At 44.5% G+C, this 20,646-nt stretch overlaps 1 protein-coding gene across 1 annotated transcript; it reads right to left on the bottom strand.

The window, feature by feature from the left end:
- Window positions 1–543: 543 nt before the first annotated feature.
- Window positions 544–6,531, bottom strand: LOC119315857. The gene is made up of 6 exons (XM_037590317.1): window positions 6,415–6,531; window positions 5,502–5,931; window positions 4,021–4,247; window positions 3,767–3,871; window positions 1,570–3,609; window positions 544–1,486 (listed from the first exon to the last, which is right to left on the bottom strand). Exons 1-5 carry the CDS (start codon window positions 6,529–6,531, stop codon window positions 3,379–3,381), a joined length of 1,110 nt encoding a protein of 369 aa, XP_037446214.1. The 3' UTR covers window positions 544–1,486; window positions 1,570–3,378.
- Window positions 6,532–20,646: the final 14,115 nt, after the last annotated feature.

The following is a 20,646-nucleotide window of genomic DNA, read 5'->3' as shown; positions in this document are numbered from 1 at the left end:
GTACAGGACGTCTTCTAGCTCCAGCCCCTCCCCCTCTCGTCGTTCTCTCGCGCCCGTGCATGTTTGGTAGCTTCCTCGTGTCGTCCCGCTCGCTCTGGAAACCTCTTCCCCTCTGGATTCTTCTCTGCTGAGCCATCCCCGTCGAGGAACAGAGCGTGCCCACGAGAGCACAATGCCCCGACCGGCCCTGTCGGTGCTCCGTCCTCTTCCTCCCCTCCCTTTGGCATTGCTCTGCTCTTGACTCTCCTCTGGCCTCTCCCGTCGCCTCCAAGCCCCCACCCCCGTGAACCATGTTCGTGCCTCACGCTGCAGGTGGGACTGTAGGTGGGAGTCCCACCTACAGTCCACCTCGTCCCACTATGGTCTGGAGTTAAAAAGGTGGGCATTCCACCAATTATAGCAAAAATTAGGTGGGAACAAGTGGGATCCCCACCTAACAAATACATTTGCAATTCAAAACATCACACTTCAGTGCCATATACGTATCTGAGCAACTGAGCAACCGAGCAAACCTTGTATGCATAATTGAGCAGCAACATGGTATGGAAGGAATATACTAAACCTTTGGTTACATAAACAGATGAATCGATCAGATCTACAAAACCTTCAGTTACAGATACGAATGAATCGATCGAATGCACTAAACCTTCAGTTACATATATGGATGAATCCACTAAACCTTCAGTGACTACTGATCAAGTAGACATGCGACGAGGATACGTTGGCCGCCAAGTCAGGCTTCATAGAACAAATTTTCAGTCCATGGACAACTTTTTCTTCTTTTGCCATGAGTGCATGAAGTTGACAACTTTCTTCTTCTCCTGAAGCAACAAAGAATGCTTATTAGTAATTACTTGCACTCATGAGACAATTGTAAGCTGAGATCTTTATTTAAATAGCAGATACATAATATATTTGATTATAGTATGAATGTGCTTACACCTCTCCATTGCTATCACTAAACAGGTCTGGGCATCAAAGAGAGTATTTCATTCCAGCATCACTAGAATTATATCATCATATAGCTCACTGTTTACTTGCTCTTTTATGTCTCCAGCTTGCAAAAGGCCATGGACAATGCACCACCGAATGCACAATAATCTGTTCCTTAACACTGAAATAAACATTTTAAAAAAATTGGCAGTACTTGTTCGTGCTACAAATTGAAACCACCACCTTCTTGCATGCATTCCTCCAGGTTGCAATTAGTTGTGACCCCATAAACAATGTGCCACTAAATGCAATGATATCAGTTTCATAATCAATAATGTCTGAACAATATGATTTGCCTAGAACAAGAACATGAGCGCCCTGCTGTCAGGTCAAACGCGAAGCTGGCAGTCACCCAGTCAGATGTGGTGAAGATAGTATTTTTGGTGAAGGAACAAAAAGTGCAAAGTACAACTAGCAGAATTACCTTAGGTGGTTCCAGCATCGTCTTGCTCACCACCATGGTCTCCAACTGTTGGTTCCATCTTTTGGTGATCTGCAATATTGAAGGCATTCAAAATAAACATTCAACATGGAAGGTATTAAATAAAGTACGGAAAATAATTAAAAACATATTACCAGCTGCTCGAAACCAATCCTCGAGGCACATCAGCGTCTCAACAGTACTCGGGGTCAAACTACTTCTTTGAGCAGTGATGATCCGTCCAGCATTGCTAAATGCAGCCTCTGCAGGCACTGTAGACGCAGACATTGCCAATATGTCCCGTGCTATAGCCGCAAGCACTGGATACTTTGGGGAGTGAATCTCCCACCACTTTAAGATATCCAATTTCTGTTGGCGAGGAAACAAGTCTTCCTCAAGATATCGTTGTAGCTCATTTGAGTTGTGGGATCTTTTCAATCTCAAATGCTTATTCCAGTCATCGAGAGTGCGCTCACCATCCTCCTCTACAACCTCATCACCTTCATCAGAAGTGTTTTCATATTCAGATGCATATTCAGCAAATAGGATCTTCATCGCACTATTCACCTTGGTAAGATATTTCTCGGCGCCACCACCAAAAGCTGCGGTCAGTCAGAAGTGAACATATTCGTATTTGTACCTCGGATCAAATATCACCGGTAGACAACTTGTTAAGAACGACTCCTCAAAATATTCCATCCATTTCTTCTCCTTATCTTTCACCATGGCAACAATGGTAGGATTTTCACTTATGACTTCTTTCTCCATTATCTGCTTCACATTCCAGACCTCATAGAAGTACAGGTGAGAGGTGGGATATGTCCTACTCGAGATTTTCTTTGTGGCTGTGTAAAAAGCGCCCAAAAGATGGCAAATAGCCTCAACCATCTCCCATTCACTAGCCGAAGGAGCAAATTTATAATCTTTGTCAGTTTCTTTCAAGGCTTCGAACGCTTCTCTGAACGGCAATGATGATTCAAGCATTATAAGTTGAATTCCATCGGGTAGGCACTTCTAGCGAAGGATGGTTTTTACAAGCAAGTCCCACCCGTGCAATCATCGCATTGAATTTCTCCATTCTGCCTTGCGAACTCTTGACATACAGCACTGATTCTCTGATTCTATCAACAACTGACGCCATTGCGTCGAGCCCATCTTGCACCACTAGATTCAGTACATGTGCATCACATCTAACAAGCAATAATTTTCCACTATGATGCACAAGATACCTATCTACCAAAAAAATTCTTGTGGCCAACCATCGAGGTATTAACTGGTGCATTGTCCAGGGTAAAGCTAAAGATTTTGTCTTCAATTTTCCAATCTCTCAAGCTCTTTTGTACCATGTCAAACATGTTATAAGCGTTGTGTGGAGTTTCCAAGAGGCAAAATGTGATTATTCTGTTTTTTTAGAGTCCATGAGCCATCAATAAAGTGGGCAGTTATGCATAAATAACCCAGCTTCTGATTAGATGTCCACATGTCACCCGTTAATGATACTCGAGAACTTACATTGCTAAAAAGTGCTTGAATTTCTTTTTTGTGTTTATCATATGCATCAATGCAATCTTCTTTAATTGTTTCTCTACATACCACGCTGAACCATGGATTCAATGTCTTAACAAAAGACCTAAAGCCAGGATATTCAACAAAAGTGAAAGGTAATTCATGTAGCACAATCAACTTTGCCAGTGCTCTACGTGCACACCCTTGGTCAAACTTCCACTATGGATCAATTGCACTATCAGTTTGTATCTTGGCAACCATACCATCCATTTTAGATCTCTCCTCACATAGCAACAAATGTTTACCGATATGTCTTGTCCCTGACTTTTTTGAGGTAGGAAATCGTTGGTTGCAGTAAGTACAACGACCTTCTACAAGCTTTCCATCAACATAGATTGGCTCTGCCTCGTTCCAAATTTTTGGTTTTAATTTTCATGGTCTGCATGAACCAAGGTTTGCTACTTTGGGTGACAAAGCCAGCAGTGAAGGTTGTGACGGGGATAGTGACTTGTCCTTTTTCCCCTTCTGGCTAAGAATGACACTACCACGTTGTTAAGAACTGGAGATCTTGCCACCTTTTTGCATAGTGATGACTCCTTATTCTTGTCAACGGGAGAAGATCTAGGCGATGGCTTCTTATCCTTGTCAACGAGCAAAGCTTCAAGTGATGGTGTAGTTGCAACATCTCTCTGGGAAACAAGAAAAGCATACACAATAAGCTTGAGAAAGAGTCAATCTGATAGTTGTTGCAACTGAAATATCTTTCTGGAAACAAGAAAAGGGTAGACAAATAAGCTTGAGAAGGGCAATTTGATTCATATATAATCATTCGCAATTGAAATTCACCTTATTAAGCCTTTTCTTTTTTAATGGTGGTGCCTGCTTATCCATGTCAACGGCCAAAGGTCCAAGCAACGGTGCTGATGGATTAGTGCACATTCCTTCACTTGCCTGAGAGAAAAAATTGTTGTTGTCTAATAAGTATTTTTTTGCAAGAAATTGTCTAATAAGTATTGCTAAATAGTAAAATAGACATAATGACTTTATGTCTATTTCTTGAACTTCGACGGCTTCATGATAAAGTAGTGTGATAATTTTACCTTCCTCTTTTTCTTGGACGTCGATGACTTCATGACGACTTTGTTTGTTTCTTGGTGTTCTGCATGAAGCTCGCCGCTACTCTGCCTACTTCGCTTCCTTTTCTTGCACTTTGGTGGTTCCACATGGAGCTCACTAGCAGCCTTGTGCTCCTCAAGATCTGGGCCATTAGCCTTCTCAATTTTTATGGCATACAAGAGCTTACCAATACCCTTGTGCTCCTCAAGATCTGAAAAATTTCGCAGCCAAGTACCATTATTAAAATTTACAACAAAATAAGAAAGACAGAACTTGCTGTATTACTGATTACTCCTATGTCACTTGATTATCAGTAGGTTCTCATATCAATCTCAGCACATTCTAGAGATTCAGATTCAGCATTGTGCATACTGCCAGATCTTATGAGAATAGCAACAGTGTAGAGCTAAACCCAACATCTAAGTAGATGGTTACAAACATATATATATATTGTGAAACAATTTTGAATTTAATGGTATCTTTATGTGTAACAACTAAATAACAAAACATTGCTTAGCAGTCAAAAGATATACAGAGTAGAAATCTGAATGTATGTATTATATGATGTCGTCTATTCTAAAACAGAGGCTAGTAATAAAACGACATCTTATCAGTACTCCAGCTAGTCTTTACAAGAATGATATTATAACACCAGTCAAACTTTTATAGTTTTGACAACAAATACTTTTCAAAATATCTCAATTAGAAGTGTGTGGTTGGGGTCCTCGAAAAGGGTTGAACCAAAGGGCCAGGTTCTAAAATTGTTTAACAAAAAACAGGTCCTGAACAAGGGCTAGACTCTACTAGATTCAAGAAGGGCTGGATTCTGGAGTACATCTTAAGATTCAATAATTAGCATAACGGAAAGAGATGATCAATCATCCCTGAGTCCCATTAGTCCCGACACATTGTTCTTCAAGAAAGGAGATTCAGATTTAGCATTCTGTATATCAAATCTTATGAGCACGGCAAAACTGCAGGGCTATACCACCCAACAACATCCTACAAGGGCTGAATCAAGTGAAACACTGATATATACCACTGCATTATTAGAATGTAATATGATGGACTTCAAATATGTAGTAATGAGCATGCAGACTACAACTTTTCTTCCATTCAATGGTAAGGAAAGAACTTGCGTGATCGATGGAATACTACAAGGCTACAACTATCACAACTTGTGAGTTACAGACTACAATTTTTCTTTTCACTAGAATCAGTACATTTCCAACAGAAACAAAACGGGGGGATTAATTTCAGTAAATATTGACTCTGAACTTGGAAGGAAAGCAAGCATATGAATCCATGAGCAAAACATCAGCCTTAATCTTGACTCTTAACAAAACAGAAACAAGAATCTTGGAAATTATCACTAGAATCCATGACCAATCTATCAGCATCTGAATCATACATGTCACGGTACATGGAAAGGAAATCAAGCATCTGAATGAATCTGGTGGATTACCTGTAGCCGTCGAGCTGGGGGTCTGGTTTGGGGCGGCCGCTGAGCTGGAGATCGGGTTTGGGCAGCTGCCGAGCTGGAGGTCGGGTTTGGGGCAGTCGGTGACCTGGGGGTCCGGGTGGGGGTTGCCGGCGACCTGACCATCCCGTCCGGCCGGGGTCGAGGAGATTGACGAGTGTTGATTGGGATGGCAAGAAGCTGCAAGGGAGGGGGCGGTGATGCGGCGGTGTCGGCCATCAAGCGGCGACGGCAAGAGTGCGCGTGCGCTGCAGCGCCTCCTCTGTCCAACCTGGGAGGGGCTACGTGCGAGATGGAAGAGGCGGGGTCTAAGGAGGAAGAGGCAGTCGTGCAGTGGCGGCTGCCATCGATCGGCGACGGCGGTGGGAGTAAGCTGCGGCGCCGCCCTCCTTGCACCAGAAGCTATCGTGGCGGGCTAATAGGGTAAGGTGGGGTCCCGGTGGGTTAAAGGGGCTAGCCCACTAAATTTCTGCCTGGTCCAACAGGCTTCCAATAAGGCGTTTTAAGTGGGATGGGAATTCTAGTCCCACTTATTCTCATCTCCACCTTCGCGCCAGAGCATCGGTCGGACTCGGACGGTTGCAACCGAGCTCGGGCACCTCGCCCCCGCCTATAAATAGGCCTCCCCGCACCATCCCGAGCACACCTATGGCATCACCTCTCTCCTCTAGCCCTCCCTGACCCCTCAAACCCTCGCCGGAGCTACTCCTCGCCTACCACTGCCACCATAGCCGCGGTGAGCCTCGCTCAAATTCTAGCGAGCCAGTGCTCCCCTCTCCTTCCCTCCACCTCCATGAGCTCCACCGAACTCCGGTGGACCCTCCTAGCTCCTCGTCTTGACCGCCGAAGCCCTGCAGCCCCATTCCCACCTTCAGCCGGTGCCGCCTTGGCCAATCACCTGCTCGCTCCCAGGCTCTCTACTGGGCGTGCTACGCACCAGCGGATGTGCCTCGCCGTCCCAAGCATGCCGGTGGGCCGGGCGCCATGGATGGTGGCCCGTAGCGCCGACAACCATCGCCGGAGCCGGCCCCATCCTCTATCTCACACGGGCGAGCGAGAGGTTGAAGGAGAAGACCGGCCAGGCGGGCCCCAATCTCGCACGACCCCACACGGTAGCCACCCACACCCATTGACCGGTCCAGATGATGTGGATAAGTGAAGGCATAAAGCCATGAGTGCGTCTATGCTTTATGAAAACGTATTCTAGAACTCTTCGGCCATAAGTGTGCTTTTCCAGTTTGAAAACGTATTTTCTCCTTAAGTGCTTTCTGTTCTAACCGCCAAGGGCCTATCTATGAATATTATTTTACAGAATAGTCCATGGACTTCAAACACTCGTATCTCGCAACTGTAACTCCCAATCAGGTGAATCTAGAGCCCACCTCTTTGTCTCAACAAGCCCGTTCTGTTGGTATCATTTTCACAAGGTTATCACATAGTGAAAGTGACTCTTTTGTCCTTACCCCTAATCAGCCCCCTCTGAGAGAGAAACGTCCTGGTGAATCTTTTCGCGACTTCATTGCACTTCTTCCTGGTGTACCCTTCATCCCCAGGCAAGCCACGACAGCCATTTGCATGATGGCCAAGCAGTAGCCATGGTTTTCAACTTGAATATTTAAATATTGTGTGCCGGTTAATATTTTGTGAATGCTTTATATATGTTGGTGCATCCATGTTTACCTTTATGCTATGATCTTATGCATCTAGTTGGTTACATGATTTCTTGCTGATCTTATTGTTAAGTTCTATTCTGGTAATTATTTCCGATGCTAATGGTCATGCTATGTTTATATAAAGTGTTATACTTGTGCTATTCATGATCATCACTATGCCATGCTCATGTGCATCCAGTAGAGTAATGATTTATTGTTCTTGATATGTTAAAGAGTGATGATGCTCATCCATGCTCATGTTGATATCATGCTCATGTGCATTGCTATTTCATCATGTTATTGTGACTCAGCTCATTACATTTAAGTTAAAGCGGACTTCAATACAACTGGAACATCTGTTGGCTGAGTCATAGTGCCATCGAATCAAGCTGACCAGTGCAGTCACATTTGTATTTATGGGGAGACCCTAATGAGGTCTATTGTCATGCCTCTGGCCGGTGCCTCCAACTAGGGAAGGTTATGGGCGTGCGCTACCCTGATCAGGTAGGCGAACATAAGCCTTGTGTGCCTGAGTTGTATGGATCCATTGTCCCCATATGGGACTGTCGGGGAACACAAACAAGGGCGTATATTTTCCCCTGACTTGTGCACGGACAACAGGCCCAAGAGCAAGATTACAACACCAAGATCAGATCAAGACACGAGAGATCAGTTCTTTGAAGGACCAACGTGCAGATCAAGAAGGCCAAGAATTGCTAGAGAGACAAGATTCCACTATGAGAAGAACCTCCCTTGTCGGGCAGGCGAGCCTGGCAAGGTTGGGATTAACCCAGAAGCGAGCCTCCAAAGATTGCCCCGGCAAGTATGCCGGGGCTCACGGAGGCAAACCACTCCACCTCATCACCCCACAACGACGCACGTTGTCGATCAGTGCGGTGTCAAGCTCCTAAGTGACTAAATGGATGCTCTCTACCACATGACAACCACTTCCTATAGAAAATACCTCATGATGTCTACTACGCAACCTTCTTCTTGTAGATGTTGTTGGGCCTCCAAGTGCAGAGGATTGTAGGAGAGTAGAAAATTTCCCTCAAGTGGATGACCTAAGGTTTATTAATCCATGGGAGGCGTAGGTTGAAGATGGTCTCTATCAAGCAACCCTGCAACCAAATAACAAAGAGTCTCTTGTGTCCCCAACACACCCAATACAACAGTAAATTGTATAGGTGCACTAGTTCGGCGAAGGAATGGTGATACAAGTGCAATATGGATGGTAGATATGGGTTTTTGTAATCTGAAAATATAAAAACAGCAAGGTAACTAATGATAAAAGTGAGCACAAACAGTATTGAAATACTAGGAAACAAGGCCTAGGGTTCATACTTTCACTAGTGCAAGTTCTCTCAACAATAATAACATAATTGGATCATATAACTATCCCTCAACATGCAACAAAGAGTCACTCCAAAGTCACTAATAGTGGAGAACAAACGAAGAGATTATGGTAGGGTACGAAACCACCTCAAAGTTATCCTTTCTGATCAATCTATTCAAGAGTCTGTAGTAAAATAACATGAAGCTATTCTTTCCGTTCGATCTGTCATAGAGTTCGTACTAGAATAACACCTTAAGACACAAATCAACCAAAACCCTAATGTCACCTAGATACTCCAATGTCACCTCAAGTATCAGTGGGTATGATTATACGATATGCATCACACAATCTCAGATTCATCTATTCAACCAACACAAAGTACTTCAAAGAGTGCCCCAAAGTTTCTACCAGAGAGTCAAGACGAAAACGTGTGCCAACCCCTATGCATAAGTTCACAATGTTACGGAACCCGCAAGTTGATCACCAAAACATACATCAAGTGGATCGCGTGAATATCCCATTGTCACCACAGATAAGCACATGCAAGACATACATCAAGTGTTCTCAAATCCTTAAAGACTCAATCCGATAAGATAACTTCGAAGGGAAAACTCAATCCATCACAAGAGAGTAGAGGGGGAGAAACATCATAAGATCCAACTATAATAGAAAGCTCGCGATACATCAAGATCGTACCACCTCAAGAAGAGAGAGAGAGAGAGAGAGAGAGAGAGAGAGAGATCAAACACATAGCTACTGGTTCATACCCTTGGCCCTGAGGGTGAACTACTCCCTCCTCGTCATGGAGAGCGCCAGGATGATGAAGATGGCCACCGGAGAGGGATCCCCCCTCCGGCAGGGTGCCGGAATGGGTCTAGATTGGTTTTCGGTGGCTACGGAGGCTTCTGGCGGTGGAACTCCCAATCTATTGTGCTCCCCCGATGTATTTAGGGTATATTGATATATATATATATATATATATATATATATATATATATATATATATATATATATATATATATAGGTGAAAGAAGTCAGTCAGGGGAGCAACAAGGGGCCCACAAGGGTGGGGCGCGCCCAGGGGGTAGGGCGCGCCTCCCTGCCTTGTGGCTTCCTCAAAGCTTCCCTGACATCTACTCCAAGTCTCCTGGATTGCTTCCGTTCCAAAAATAACTCTCCCGAAGGTTTCATTCCGTTTGGACTCCGTTTGATATTCCTTTTCTTCGAAACACTGAAATAGGCAAGAAAACAACAATTTGGGCTGGGCCTCCGGTTAATAGGTTAGTCCCAAAAATAATATAAAAGTCTATAATAAAGCCCATAAACATCCAAAACAGATAATATAATAGCATGAATACTTCATAAATTATAGATTACGTTGGAGACGTATCACCTCCAAGCAACACCCGTCCTGAGACGTGTCAAGCAAGCAGGCGCGAAGCTAGCAAAACAGCCCGGCAGGGCCTGCTGGGTGGGCTATGATGTGACACTGAGCGGCGCATTTAATGCCCTCTGTCAACCTGCAAAGTTAGGTATGATAGCACTATTTGCTACCTAATTAGTACGTAAAGACTGATTTGCCACTGTGGTGACCCCCTTGATCTATAAAAGGAGGCGCATGGCAACCGTAGAAAGGATTCGGACCCCCTCACACTCATACGCGCGTAGCCACTCTCACCCCGAGGCTGTCTTGCCGGGCAAGAGCGCTGCGCTTTTCCACCTTCAATCCACCAAAGCAGGAGTAGGGTTTTACGCCATGCGGCGGCCCGAACCTGGGTAAAACTACTCGTGTGATCTCTGCCGTGTTGTGTTACACTTTCTTTGATCTTTGTGCAATGTGCCCATCCCCCCGCCAAACCAAAAGGGGCTCTTTGGCCCCATAGGTGGCTGTGGTTTCCCACGACAAGGACCATTTTTGTTTTGCCACGACGGTGGTCGTTGAGTGTCATGAGGTGACATCGGGGCCACCCATGACTTAGCCCAAAGGGGAATTTGTTGAAGTGGCCAAGAGAGTGTCATGCAACAGATCAGTTTTGTCAGAACGCCGTTGGTACGCCCGAATGGGAGCACGAGGACATGGGTTCTCTAGTGTGGGTACAATGTACTAACCTATGCAAAGTGTATAATCTATCAATAGCCGCGCCCATGGATATGGGCCCAGTTCATAGTAGGTCACACTATGGGTCAACAGTAATAAAAACCTGACTTATAAACAACCCCGGTTCGACGAGGAAAGAAGTTGGTTGATCTTTATGTGGTCACGGGAGGATCACGATGGTATTCTTGATAGTGATGAGGTGATCTTGTGAGGATCCCAATGGTATTCTTGCTAACGAGGAGGTGATCTTGTGAAGATCCCGATGGTATTCTTGAAAATTATTGAAGTGATCCCGTGACCATGATGGAAAGTAAGGATGGCATACATATGGTGGTTATGAGGTAACCCCCGAACAGAGTAAGTTGGTCCTTGTTATTTTAAACATGTTGCATGGTAGTATCTGTTGGGGAACGTAGCAGAAATTCAAAATTTTCCTACGTGTCACCAAGATCTATCTATGGAGAAACCAGCAACGAGGGGAAGGAGAGTGCATCTACATACCCTTGTAGATTGCTAAGCGGAAGCGTTCAAGTGAACGGGGTTGATGAAGTCGTACTCGTCGTGATTCAAATCACCGATGATCAAGTGCCGAACGCACGACACCTCCGCGTTCAACACACGTACAGCCCGGTGACGTCTCCCACGCCTTGATCCAGCAAGGAGAGAGGGAGAGGTTGAGGAAGACTCCATCCAGTAGCAGCACAACGGCGTGGTGGTGGTGGAGCAGCGTGGCAATCCCGCAGGGCTTCGCCAAGCACCATGGGAGAGGAGGAGGAGGAGAGGCAGGGCTGCACCAACGAGAGGAGAAGTTCTCATGTGTTATGGGCAGCCCCAGGCCTCTATTTATACAGGGGAGAAGGGGGCTGCGCCCCCTTTAGGGTTTCCCACCCCAAGGAGTGCGGCCAGACCTAGATGGGACTTGGGGAGGCGGCCAAGAGGGGGGAGAGAGGGGAGGCGCACACTAGGTGGGCCTTAAGGCCCATCTGGACTAGGGTTTGCCCCCTCCCACTCTCTCTTGCGACTTGGACCCCTTGTGGGGGGCGCACCAGCCCACCTAGGGGCTGGTCCCCTCCCACACTTGGCCCACGCAGCCTTCTGGGGCAGGTGGCCCCACTTGGTGGACCCCCGGGACCCTCTCGGTGGTCCCGGTACAATACCGATATCGCCCGAAACTTTTCCGGTGACCAAAACAGGACTTCCCATATATAAATCTTTACCTCCGGACCATTCCGGAACTCCTCGTGATGTCCGGGATCTCATCCGGGACTCCGAACAACATTCGGTAACCACATACAAGCTTCCTTTATAACCCTAGCGTCATCGAACCTTAAGTGTGTAGACCCTACGGGTTCGGGAGACATGCAGACATGACCGAGACGTTCTCCGGTCAATAACCAACAGCGGGATCTGGATACCCATGATGGCTCCCACATGTTCCACGATGATCTCATCGGATGAACCACGATGTCAAGGACTTTATCAATCCCGTATTCAATTCCCTTTGTCTATCGGTATGTTACTTGCCCGAGACTCGATCGTCGGCATCCAATACCTTGTTCAATCTCGTTACCGGCAAGTCACTTTACTCGTTCCGTAACACATCATCCCGTGATCAACTCCTTGGTCACATTGCGCATATGATGATGTCCTACCGAGTGGGGCCAAAGATACCTCTCCGTTTACACGGAGTGACAAATCCTAGTCTCGATCCGCATAAAACAATAGATACTTTCGGAGATACCTGTAGTGCACCTTTATAGTCACCCAGTTACGTTGTGACGTTTGATACACCCAAAGCACTCCTACGGTATCCAGGAGTTACACGCTCTCATGGTCGAAGGAAGAGATACTTGACATTAGCAAAGCTTTAGCATACGAACTACACGATCTTTGTGCTAGGCTTAGGATTGGGTCTTGTCCATCACATGATTCTCCTAATGATGTGATCCCGTTATCAACGACATCCAATGTCCATGGTCAGGAAACCGTAACCATCTGTTGATCAACGAGCTAGTCAACTAGAGGCTTACTAGGGACATGGTGTTGTCTATGTATTCACACGTGTATTACGATTTCCGGATAATACAGTTATAGCATGAATAAAAGACTATTATCATGAACAAAGAAATATAATAATAATCAATTTATTATTGCCTCTAGGGCATATTTCCAACAGTCTCCCACTTGCACTAGAGTCAATAATCCAGTTCACATCGCCATGTGATTAACACTCACAGGTCACATCGCCATGTGACTAATACCCAAGAGTTTACTAGAGTCAGTAGTCTAGTTCACATCACTATGTGATTAACACTCAATGAGTTTTATGTTTGATCATGTTGCTTGTGAGAGAGGTTTTAGTCAACGGGTCTGAACCTTTCAGATCCGTGTGTGCTTTACAAATCTCTATGTCATCTCCTAGATGCAGCTACCACGCTCTATTTGGAGCTATTCCAAATAACTGTTCTACTTGGAGCTATTCTAAATTATTGCTCCATTATATGTATCCGGTCTCTCTACTCAGAGCTATCCGGATAGGTGTCAAGCTTGCATCGACATAACCCTTTACGATGAACTCTTTTACCACCTCCATAATCGAGAAAATTCCTTAGTCCACTAGTTACTAAGGATAACTTTGACCGCTGTCCTGTGAGCCATTCTTGGATCACTCTTGTACCCCTTGACTGACTCATGGCAAGGCACACTTCAGGTGCGGTACACAGCATAGCATACTGAAGAGCCTACGTCTTAAGCATAGGGGACGACCTTCGTCCTTTCTCTCTATTCTGCCGTGGTCGAGCTTTAAGTCTTAACTTCATACCTTACAACTCAGGCAAGAACTCCTTCTTTGACTGGTCCATCTTGAACACCTTCAAGATCATGTCAAGGTATGTGCTCATTTGAAAGTATTATTAAGCATTTTGATCTATCCTTATAGATCTTGATGCTCAATGTTTCAAGTAGCTTAATCCAGGCTTTCCAATGAAAAACACTTTCAAAATAACCTTATATGCTTTCCAGAAATTCTACATCATTTCTGATCAACAATATGTCAACAACATATACTCATCAGAAATTCTATAGTGCTCCCACTCACTTCTTTGGAAATACAAGTTTCTCATAAACTTTGTACAAACCCAAAATCTTTGATCATCATCAAAGCATACATTCCAACTCCGAGATGCTCACTCCAGTCCTTAGAAGGATTGCTGGAGCTTTGCATACTTATTAGCATCTTTTGGGATTGACAAAACCTTCCGGTTGTATCACATACAACCTTTCCTCAAGAAAATCGTCGAGGAAACAATGTTTTGACATCCTATCTGCAAGATTTCATAAATAATGCAGTAATCGTTAATATAATTCCAACAGACTCTTAGCATCGCTACGAGTGAGAAAATCTCATCGTAGTCAACTCCTTGAACTTGTCGGAAAACATCTTAACGACAAGTCGAGCTTTCTTAATGGTGACATTTACCATCATTGTCCGTCTTCCTTTTGAAATCCATCTGTACTCATTAGCCTTACGACCATCGAGCCGTTCTGCCAAAGTCTACACTTTGTTTTCATACATGGATCCTCTCTCGGATTTTATGGCCTCAAGCCATTTATCGGAATCCGGGCCCACCATCGCTTCTCCATAGCTCGTAGGTTCATTATTGTCTAGCAACATGACTTCCAAGACAGGATTACCATACCACTCTGAAGTAGTACGTATCCTTGTCACCCTACGAGGTACGACAGTGATTTGATCCGAAACTTCATGATCAATATCATAAGCTTCCACTTCAATTGGTGTAGGTGCCACGGGAACAACTTCCTGTGCCCTGCTACACACTGGTTGAAGTGATGGTTCAATAACCTCATCAAGTCTCCACCATCCTCCCACTCAACTCTTTCGAGAGAAACCTTTCCTCGAGAAAGGACCCGATTCTAGAAACAATTCATATTGCTTTCGGATCTGAATTAGGAGGTATACCCAACTGTTTTGGGTGTCCTATGAAGATGTATTTTATCCGCTTTGGGTTCGAGCTTATCAATCCTGAAACTTTTTCACATAAGCGTCACAGCCCCAAACCTTTAAGAAACGACAACTTAGGTTTCTCCAAACGGTGTCATCTCAACGGAATTACGTGGTGCCCTATTTAAAGTGAATGTGGTTGTCTCTAATGCCTAACCCATGAACGATAGTGGTAATTCGATAAGAGACATCATGGTACGCACCATATCCAATAGGGTGCAACTATGATGTTCGGACACACCATCACACTATGGTGTTCCAGGCGGTATTAATTGCGAAACAATTTCCACAATGTCTTAATTGTGTGCCAAAACTCGTAACTCAGATATTCATCTCTAGGATCATATCATATACATTTTATCCTCTTGTCACAATGATCTTCTACTTCACTCTGAAATTATTTGAACCATTCAATAATTCAGACTTGTGTTTCATCAAGTAAATATTCTCAACATCTACTCGAATCATCTGTGAAGTAAGAACATAACGATATTCACTGCATGCCTCAGCACTCATTGGACTGCACACATCAAAATGTGTTACTTCCAACAAGTTGCTATCTTGTTCCATCTTACTGAAAACGAGGCTTTTCAGTCATCTTGCCCATGTGGTATGATTTGCATATCTCAAGTGATTCAAAATCAAGTGAGTCCAAACGATCCATCTGCATGGAGTTTCTTCATGCGTATACACCAATAGACATGGTTCGCATGTCTCAAACTTTTCTAAAACGAGTGAGTCCAAAGATCCATCAACATGGAGCTTCTTCATGCGTTTTATACCATTATGACTTACATGGCAGTGCCACAAGTAAGTGGTACTATCATTACTATCTTATATCTTTTGGCATGAACATGTGTATCACTACGATCGAGATTCAATAAACCATTCATTTTAGGTGTAAGACCATTGATGGTATTATTCAAATAAACAGAGTAACCATTATTCTCCTTAAATGAATAACCGTATTGCGATAGACATAATCCAATCATGTCTATGCTCAACGCAAACACCAATCTCGATGGTAGAGGGAGCGTGTGATGCTTGATCATATCAACGTTGGAAACACTTCCAACACATATCGTCATCTCACGTTTAGCTAGTCTCCGTTTATTCCGTAGCTTTTATTTCGAGTTACTAACACTTAGCAACCGAACCGGTATCTAATACCCTGGTGCTACTAGGAGTACTAGTAAAGTACACATTAACATAATGTATATCCAATATACTTCTATCGACCTTGCCAGCCTTCTCATCTACCAAGTATCTAGGGTAATCCTGCTCCAGTGGTTGTTCCCCTTATTACAGAAGCACTTAGTCTCGGGTTTGGGTTCGACCTCGGGTTTCTTCATTGGTGCAGCAGCTGATTTGCCGTTTCATGAAGTATCCCTTCTTTCCCTTGCCCTTCTTGAAACTAGTGGTTTCATCAACCATCAACAATTGATGCTCCTTCTTGATTTCTACTTTTGCGATGTCAAACAACGCGAATACCTCAAGGATCATCATCTCTATCCTTGATATGTTATAGTTCATCACGAAGCTCTAGCAGCTTGGTGGCAATGACTTTGGGGAAACATCACTATCTCATCTGGAAGATCAACTCCCACTCGATTCAAGTGATTGTTGCACTCAGACAATCTGAGCACAAGCTCAACGATTGAGCTTTTCTCCCTTAGTTTGTAGGCTAAGAAAATCGTCGGAGGTCTTATACCCCTTGACGTGGGCACGAGCCTGAAATCCCAATTTCAGCCCTCAAAACATCTCATATGTTTCGCGATGTTCCAAAAAACATCTTTGGTGCCTCAATTCTAAACCGTTTAACTGAACTATCACGTAGTTATCAAAACGTGTATGTCAGATGTTCGCAACATCCACAGACAACGTTCGAGGTTCAACACACTGAGCAGTGCATTAAGGACATAAGCTTTCTAATGTCCGCATAATTGCTACTTTCAACTTTCAAACTATATTTTCTCTAGGAACATATCTAAAACAGTAGAACTAAAGCGCGAGCTACGACATAATTTGCAAAATCCTTTTGACTATGTTCAGGATAATTAAGTTCATCTTATGAACTCCCACTCAGGTAGACATCCCTCTGGTCATCTAAGTGATCACATGATCCGAGTCAACTAGGCCGTGTCCGATCATCACGTGAGACGGACTAGTCATCATCGGTGAACATCTTCATGTTGATCGTATCTACTATACGACTCATGCTCGACCTTTCGGTCTCCGTGTTCCGAGGCCATGTCTGTACATGCTAGGCTCGTCAAGTTAACCCTAAGTGTTTTCGCTGTGTAAAACTATCTTACACCCGTTGTATGTGAACGTAAGAATCCATCACACCCGATCATCACGTGGTGCTTAGAAGCGACGAACTGTAGCAACGGTGCACAGTTAGGGGAGAACACTTCTTGAAATTGTTGTAAGGGATCATCTTATTTACTACCGTCGTTCTAAGTAAACAAGATGCATAAACATGATAAACATCACATGCAATCAAATAGAGTAGTGACATGATATGGCCAATATCATATAGCTCCTTTGATCTTCATCTTCGGGGCTCCATGATCATCTTCGTCACCGGCATGACACCATGATCTCCATCATCATGATCTCCATCATCGTGTCTTCATGAAGTTGTCACGCCAACGACTACTTCTACTTCTATGGCTAACGCGTTTAGCAATAAAGTAAAGTAATTTACATGGCGTTGTTCAATGACACGCAGGTCATACAATAAATAAAGACAACTCCTATGGCTCCTGCCGGTTGTCATACTCATCGACATGCAAGTCGTGAATCCTATTACAAGAACATGATCAATCTCATACATCACATATTATTCACCACATTCTTGTTGGCCATATCACATCAGAAAGCATACCCTGCAAAAACAAGTTAGACGTCCTCTAATTGTTGTTTGCATGTTTTACGTGGCTGCTATGGGTTTCTAGCAAGAACGTTTCTTACCTACGCAAGACCACAACGTGATATGCCAATTGCTATTTACCCTTCATAAGGACCCTTTTCATCGAATCTGTTCCGACTAAAGTGGGAGAGACTGGCACCCGCTAGCCACCTTATGCACCAAGTGCATGTCAATCGGCGGAACCTGTCTCACGTAAGAGTACGTGTAAGGTCGGTCCGGGCCGCTTCATCCCACAATACCGTCGAAACAAGATTGGACTAGTAACAGTAAGCATATTGAACAACATCAACGCCCACAACTACTTTGTGTTCTACTCATGCAAAGAATCTACGCAATAGACCTAGCTCTCATACCACTGTTGGGGAACGTAGCAGAAATTCAAAATTTTCCTACGTGTCACCAAGATCTATCTATGGAGAAACCAGCAACGAGGGGAAGGAGAGTGCATCTACATACCCTTGTAGATCGCTAAGCGGAAGCGTTCAAGTGAACGGGGTTGATGAAGTCGTACTCGTCGTGATTCAAATCACCGATGATCAAGTGCCGAACGCACGACACCTCCGCGTTCAACACACGTACAGCCCGGTGACGTCTCCCACGCCTTGATCCAGCAAGGAGAGAGGGAGAGGTTGAGGAAGACTCCATCCAGCAGCAGCACAACGGCGTGGTGGTGGTGGAGCAGCGTGGCAATCCCGCAGGGCTTCGCCAAGCACCATGGGAGAGGAGGAGGAGGAGAGGCAGGGCTGCACCAACGAGAGGAGAAGTTCTCATGTGTTATGGGCAGCCCCAGGCCTCTATTTATACAGGGGAGAAGGGGGCTGCGCCCCCTTTAGGGTTTCCCACCCCAAGGAGTGCGGCCAGACCTAGATGGGACTTGGGGAGGCGGCCAAGAGGGGGGAGAGAGGGGAGGCGCACACTAGGTGGGCCTTAAGGCCCATCTGGACTAGGGTTTGCCCCCTCCCACTCTCTCTTGCGACTTGGACCCCTTGTGGGGGGCGCACCAGCCCACCTAGGGGCTGGTCCCCTCCCACACTTGGCCCACGCAGCCTTCTGGGGCAGGTGGCCCCACTTGGTGGACCCCCGGGACCCTCCCGGTGGTCCCGGTACAATACCGATATCGCCCGAAACTTTTCCGGTGACCAAAACAGGACTTCCCATATATAAATCTTTACCTCCGGACCATTCCGGAACTCCTCGTGATGTCCGGGATCTCATCCGGGACTCCGAACAACATTCGGTAACCACATACAAGCTTCCTTTATAACCCTAGCGTCATCGAACCTTAAGTGTGTAGACCCTACGGGTTCGGGAGACATGCAGACATGACCGAGACGTTCTCCGGTCAATAACCAACAGCGGGATCTGGATACCCATGATGGCTCCCACATGTTCCACGATGATCTCATCGGATGAACCACGATGTCAAGGACTTTATCAATCCCGTATTCAATTCCCTTTGTCTATCGGTATGTTACTTGCCCGAGACTCGATCGTCGGCATCCAATACCTTGTTCAATCTCGTTACCGGCAAGTCACTTTACTCGTTCCGTAACACATCATCCCGTGATCAACTCCTTGGTCACATTGCGCATATGATGATGTCCTACCGAGTGGGCCCAGAGATACCTCTCCGTTTACACGGAGTGACAAATCCCAGTCTCGATCCGCATAAAACAATAGATACTTTCGGAGATACCTGTAGTGCACCTTTATAGTCACCCAGTTACGTTGTGACGTTTGATACACCCAAAGCACTCCTACGGTATCCAGGAGTTACACACTCTCATGGTCGAAGGAAGAGATACTTGACATTAGCAAAGCTTTAGCATACGAACTACACGATCTTTGTGCTAGGCTTAGGATTGGGTCTTGTCCATCACATGATTCTCCTAATGATGTGATCCCGTTATCAACGACATCCAATGTCCATGGTCAGGAAACCGTAACCATCTGTTGATCAACGAGCTAGTCAACTAGAGGCTTACTAGGGACATGGTGTTGTCTATGTATTCACACGTGTATTACGATTTCCGGATAATACAATTATAGCATGAATAAAAGACTATTATCATGAACAAAGAAATATAATAATAATCAATTTATTATTGCCTCTAGGGCATATTTCCAACAGTATCATCATTGTTGATGTCTCAAGTAACATGTTCATGCCATGCTCATCTGATGTTGTTCTAGTGGTATCTCGTTCACTATGTACATGCCATGTTGTTCCAGTTGTACCATGCTCATCAATGTTTAACCTGTAAATGCCATGCTGTTATTTGTCTTGATTGCTTTTGGTTGATGTGAGCTTGCGAGTACATTCAAAGTACTCACCTGGCATGTCATGCCAGTTTACAGGTCATGCCATAATTGATTGTTTTTCGAGGATCCCGAGTTTGCGAGCTAGGATAAGTGTTCCAGCCAGAGTCCCTATGGAGTGGAGTCCATTGCTGTCGTCGTTGTTCCACTACTATAAGATATTCCGCTGCTACGAGTTGTTCGGCTGCTAGCATAGAGCAAGCTGAGTAGGCGTAGTGTCGTCGTGCTGATGTAATTCCCTGTTATATTCGGAACCCTTATATCCATATAGATTGTAGTAAAGAGTTGATTTGTTCTATGCCAAGCAGTGTCGTATTGTGACGCCCGGGTGATTAAGCTACAGTAATCCCCACTAATGATGCCACGTCACCTTTGTCACTGTAGTTAATCTCGGGTTAGTTCAAAAACCGGTTCGAATTTCAAATACAAAATCGAGCAAACAATAAAAGTTTTCAAATATTAAAATTTAAATGTTCGGAGTGAACCAAATAATACATAGGTAATTATGGAGGTGAAACCACATTTTTATAAAATGTTTAAATGCTCAAAGGAAAATAAAACAGCAGCAAAAGAAATTAATTAAATGCCTTTTGTGTTTTGTAAAATATTAAACTATATTATTTAGGGATGAAGCATTTTGTGGTTGTGGCTTAATTTGTAAGAACAATTTAGGTGCCACTTTGGTATTTACTAAAACAAAAAAAATAAACTGCAACTAAAATAAAACAGAAAAGGTAAAGTAAATAAAAAGTAAAAATAAAACAAAAGA

The sequence above is a fragment of the Triticum dicoccoides genome, chromosome 6A (genome assembly GCF_002162155.2).
Source record: "Triticum dicoccoides isolate Atlit2015 ecotype Zavitan chromosome 6A, WEW_v2.0, whole genome shotgun sequence".
NCBI classification, from domain to species: domain Eukaryota; kingdom Viridiplantae; phylum Streptophyta; class Magnoliopsida; order Poales; family Poaceae; genus Triticum; species Triticum dicoccoides.
This window is presented reverse-complemented; position numbering and strand designations above follow the sequence as displayed.

What these genes read in the sequence shown, in the direction of transcription:
- LOC119315857 (XM_037590317.1), bottom strand. Translation starts at nt 6,531, where the DNA reads ATGGTTGTCGGCGCTACGGGCCACCATCCATGGCGCCCGGCCCACCGG. An exon ending in CCCCAGCTCGACGGCTACAG is followed by an intron (nt 4,248 to 5,501) that starts GTAATCCACCAG and finishes GAAATTTTTCAG; the next exon opens with ATCTTGAGGAGCACAAGGGT. An exon ending in AAAAGAAAAGGCTTAATAAG is followed by an intron (nt 3,610 to 3,766) that starts GTGAATTTCAAT and finishes CTTGTTTCCCAG; the next exon opens with AGAGATGTTGCAACTACACC.